This window comes from Microtus ochrogaster, chromosome 2, assembly GCF_000317375.1.
Source record: "Microtus ochrogaster isolate Prairie Vole_2 chromosome 2, MicOch1.0, whole genome shotgun sequence".
Taxonomy (NCBI): Eukaryota; Metazoa; Chordata; class Mammalia; order Rodentia; family Cricetidae; genus Microtus; species Microtus ochrogaster.
Window position 1 is genome coordinate 23,442,187 of NC_022010.1, and position 5,174 is coordinate 23,447,360.

A 5,174-nucleotide genomic window follows, 5' to 3' on the forward strand; every position below is an offset into this window, starting at 1 on the left:
GCCTGCCTCTGCCTCCCGAGTGCTGGGATTAAAGGCGTGCGCCACCACCGCCCGGCCTGATTTTAATTTTTTAAATTGTTTTTTTGATACAGGGTTTCTCTGTGTAGCTTTGGTTGACTTTGAATTCACAGAGATCTGCCTGCCTCTGTCTCCTGACTGCTGGGACTAAAGGCATGTACTGTAACCCTTTGTTTTACAAAAACAATCTCATTTCATAGTCTGAAAATTTCCGTTTAGCCTTTCATTCTGAAGCTGAGATCCAAGGGGCTAAGAAAGGCACACAGAAGTCAGGTACAGTTCAACCAGGGTTGAATCTGGCAGGGTGGCATGGGTCTGTAATCCCAACACTTGGGAGGCTGAGGTAGGAGAATTGCAGTGAGTTAGAGGCTAGCCTGGGCTACAGAGTGAGACCCTATCTCAAAAAAAAAAAATCAGAAAGTTGGAGAGGGGCTCATCAGTTAAGAACACTGCTTGGTTTTCCTGAGGACCAGGGTTCTGTTTCTAATATTCACATGGGGGCTGTCAACTGCAACTCCAGTTCCAGAGGATCCAGTACACACATGGTACACAAACATACTTGAAGGCAATACAGCCATATACATGAAAGAAAGTAGCCAAAATAAAATACATCAACCAACCAGGGCTGGGTGTGGAGGCACACACTTTAATTTCACCACTTGGGAGGCAGAGGCAGGTAGACATCTGAATTTGAGGCTAACCTGCTCTACATAGCAAGTTCCTGGCTAATTAGGGCTAAATGAGACCCTGTCTCAAACAGGCAAACAAATATATATATACATACATACATACATACATACATACATACATACATAAAGCTTTCTTCTCTTCCAGGCTGGCTTCCAATTTGCAGCAACTTGCCTCAGCCCTAGAACTGGGGTACAGATGGAGTTACAGGCTACCGTTCCCATTTTCGCTCCAGTGAAATAAGCATCTAGAATGCTTCCTCTAACTCCTTTCAATATTTATAAAAACAATTCGTGGGGCTGGGAGAGTGGCTCAGTGTTAGCCTATACCCTAAGTATGTGTGAGGCCCTGGGTTCAATCCCTAGCAAACTGAAATTCCTAGAACTTGAAAAGGGGCAGCAAGAACCATAGGGTGGCAACACTTCACAGGCATCTTCAAATAATACTGGGACACTCATTTAAGTCCCCTGCTCATGGATAACTACAGTAAAGCTATAGATTTCCCACAGTGTTTGCTTTCATCTAGGAGAAGTTCTGGTAGGACCTCCATCTGCCAATAGTAAAGATGGCTGCATTTCCCTAAGCGCTTCGCCTTCAGCCATTAGTAAGTATGGCCGCATCTACTTCCGCCGGGCCAGGGAGGGTCAAGGGTAACGCAAGATGGCGGCGCCCATAAGCAGCTAAGGCGTGAAGCGGAGGATGCTGGCGGCGGCCGGGACTCTTCTGGGGCGACGGCTGAGGTGGTCGGCACCGGCCCGCGAGCACTGGAGAGCGGCCGGGAGCTCACGGAGCCGGCGTGAGGCGGCCGAGGCCGAGGCGGACGCGCCGGTGTTCCAGTATGTGGGCGAGCGCGCGGTCCGCGCCGATCGAATCTTCGTATGGGGCTTCAGCTTCTCGGGGGCTCTCGGAGTTCCCAGCTTCGTGGTGCCGGCCTCGGGGCCCGAACCCCGCGCTGGGCTGCGGCCCCGACGCAGGATCCAGCCGGTACCTTACCGCCTGGAGCTGGACCATAAGGTGAGGGCCCCGGCATCCTCACGGCCTCGTAGGGGACGTTCTTCCCTAGGTGGCCGGACTTCCGGGAGCTTGACCTCCTAGTTCCTGGCATTTGTTGGGGAAGGCCAAGAAGATTGTTTATCTCAGTCCTCTGCTTTTGACTGCTTGAACTTGCTTCTGTGTCTTAGCATTTTTTTTGTGTGTGTGCGGTTTGCTTGTGGCTAGAGAAAGTTTTGTGTCTTCGTTTATTTTTCTTGCCTGATTGCATAGGTTGACAACCACATCAGGTTTTCTGCCCATCTTGGATTATTTGCTCAGCACGCCAGGAGTCTCGCCTCCAGTTACTGGGGATGAAAGGAGGATAAGAAAGGCCCAAAGCCCCCTCAGCTGGTAGCGTAGAAACGATGGTATCCGTACTCGGGCTAGAAAGACGCCGTGAGGTCTAGAGATGTGTTGGCTGGAGTAAGTGATGAACAGCTAGGAAAGGAAATGTCAGTGAGCAGTTGGAGAGAGAAGCTGGGAGGCTGCACATGGTGCCTCTGAAGGGGCTTACATTTGAAAAGGGCTCAGTAGGTCTGCTGTGGTGGCCAGACCTGTAGTCCAGGACTGGACAGTTGAGACAAGAGAATTGACACAAGTTGCAGACAGGCTTGGGCTACGTAGTTAAACCCTGTCTCTTACCTTCAAGATGCTGAGATTACAGCTATGTGCCACCGTTTCTGGTTGGAGTGGTGCTGGAGATGGAACCCAGGGTTTTATGCATGCCCTGATAGCACTGTATCAGCTGAGCTACGTCCCCAGCCTGGATTTTTTTTTTTTTTGTAAACAGTGTGAGATGAGGGTCTCCATCTTTTTGCTTGTAGCTAGTTGTGCTAGCATCTTTAGTTATAAAAACAAACCACCCTTTCTTTTGGGATTATTTATTGACATTTTATAGAAGTACACTTTTGTTATTGTCTGTAGTGGGGGGAATCAAACCCAGAATTGTATCATGCTAGGCAAGCATTCTACAGTGAGCTATACCTCCAGCTCTACAGGTTTCTTGTTTGTTTGTTTGTTTGTTTTTTGGCTTATTATTATTATTATTATTTTGTTTTTCAAAAACAGGGTTTCTCTGTGTAGCTCTGGCTGGCCTGGAACTTACTTTTTAGACCAGGCTGGCCTCAAACTCACTGAGATCTGTCTGCCTCTGCCTCCCAAGTGCTGGGGTTAAAGGCAAGTGCCACTGCTACCCAGGTGGTATATCAGTCTTCTTCCTTGTGGCTTTGCTGAACTTGTTAAAGGTTCTATATTTATTTATTTATTTTTTATTATGTATACAATATTCTGTCTGTGTGTATGCCTGCAGGCCAGAAGAGGGCACCAGACCCCATTACAGATGGTTGTGAGCCACCATGTGGTTGCTGGGAATTGAACTCAGGACCTTTGGAAGAGCAGGCAATGCTTTTAACCTCAGAGGAGCCATCTCTCCAGCCCAAAGGTTCTATAGATTTTTAAAAAAAAATTTAATGTCTATGGTGTTGCCTGTGTGTATGTCTGTATCACTTGTGTGCCTGGTGTCCATGGCGCCCACAAGAGATGGTAGTATGTGACGATGTATCACATTTGTTTATGTTGCATTTGTTTAACATGTAAAGATGTGTGGCTTTGCGTGCCTAAGGCACCTAATTGGTTTAATAAAAAACTGAATGGTCAATAGCTAGGCAGTAGAGGGATGGGCGGGGCTGACCGACAGAGTAAGTACGAGGAGAGAAGGGAGAAAGAAGAGCACAGGAGTTCCCCAGGGCCAGACCAGCCAGCCAGACATGGAGTAGGAAATACAGAATGAAGGAAGGTAAAAAACCTCAAGGCAAAATGTAGACGAAGAGAAACAGGTTAAAATAAATTATAAGAGCCAGTGGGACAAGCTTATGATAAGGCCGAGCATTCATAACTAATAAGTCTCTGGTTATGATTTGCGAGCTGGTTAGTGGGCCAAAAGAAAGCCTGCTGCAGGTGTGAGCCTCCATGGTAGGTGTTGGGAGTCAAAGCCAGGTCCTCTGAGAGGACTAGAAGTGCTCTTAACCACGGAGCCATCCATCTCTCCAGCCTGTTCTCGTTTGTTTATTTTGTTTCATTTTCTCTATTCTGTAGCTCTGGGTGTCCTGAAATTCACTTTGTAGACAAGGTTGGCCTAGAACTCACAGAGAACCACCCAGCCCTGCCTTCTGAGTGCTGGGATTAGAGGTGTGCTTCCTTAGACCTGGCCCAGCCCTGCCTTCTGAGTGCTGGGATTAGAGGTGTGCTTCATTCGACCTGGCCCAGCCCTGCCTTCTGAGTGCTGGGATTGAAGGTGTACTTCATTCGACCTGACCCCAGCCCCTGTGCTCACAGACTTTTGTGCATTTCTCAGTGTTTTCTATGTGCAGGTGGCCTGTGGATAGAGGTAGCTCTCTGTCCTTCTTTCTAATTGGATGCTTCTTTTCTTTTTCTTGCTTGATTTAAAGGCGTGGGGGTGGGGGACACTTTTAGTATAGTGTTAAATTGAATTAGTAAAAGCTAACATTTTTTATTTTTACTTTGAGGCAGAGTTGATATGTAACCCAAGTTGGCCTCAATCTCAGTGTGTAGTCCAGACTGACGTTAGAGTTGTGATCCCCCTGCTTCAGTACCCTCCGTGCTGGGACTGCAGGTGTTTGTCAGCAGACGCAGTCTTGTCTAGCACAATTCTTGCTTGTTGGGCAAACATTCATGAACCTCTTCGTAGACTGTGGCTGAGGTCCCCTCCTGTATGTCCTTCTGTCAGGATCTCACTTTAGCTGACACTGCTAGATACTTTCACACATGAGCAGATTAGCTGGTGCCATGAGCCCGTCAAATATTTGTTGAGTGTTAAATAAATAGGCATCGCTGAGCATGAGAATAATCTTCATGTGCTGAGCATAATGTTTTTTTTCTTTTTGAGACAGAGTTTCTCTGTGTATAACAGCCCTGGTTGTCCTGCCTCAAATTCTCAAGAGAGAATTCCTCCTAAGTGCTGGGATTAAAGGCATGCACCACCAGGCAGTGCATCATTTTTTAGACCTATAATTTTTTGTTTATGTTTTTGTGTGTGTGTGTGTGTGTGTGTTTTGCTTGTGCATTTGTCTGTGTATCGCTTCCATGCCTGGTGCCCCCAGAGGCCAGAAGAGGGCATCGGATTGGAACTGGAGCTGTGGCCCATTGTGAGCCACATGGTGCTGGGAACTGAACTCGAATCTTTTCCCTTTTCTCTCATGCAGCCCAATTAGCTTCAGCTTCCCATGTGGGTCATCTCTGTGGATCTCAAGCTGTGTCAGAAGTTTGGATGCTAGAAAATAAGGATTTTGAGTAGAAGGATGGTGCTATGTGTGTCTTTTTTTTTTTTTTTTTTTTTTTTTTTTTTTTTTACGAGATTAAGCATGGTGACTGGAGTTCAGACGTGTGTTCTGATGATAACCTCATGTAATAATTTTAGT

The 5,174-nt window shown here is 47.0% G+C and overlaps 1 protein-coding gene across 2 annotated transcripts in view; it reads left to right on the forward strand.

Annotated features, from left to right (window-relative positions):
- The first annotated feature begins 1,284 nt into the window (after positions 1–1,284).
- Rcc1l (RCC1 like) overlaps positions 1,285–5,174 on the forward strand; it is a 35,542-nt gene continuing 31,652 nt past the window's right edge. Inside the window, exon 1 of one of the 2 annotated variants that reach the window (XM_005344666.2) lies at positions 1,285–1,719. In XM_005344666.2, the coding sequence (XP_005344723.1) occupies positions 1,405–1,719 (315 nt within the window). In that variant the 5' untranslated portion in view covers positions 1,285–1,404. Of the gene's footprint in view, positions 1,720–3,430; positions 3,533–5,174 lie in introns of those variants that run through there. The other variant, XM_026788296.1, reaches the window with a different exon arrangement.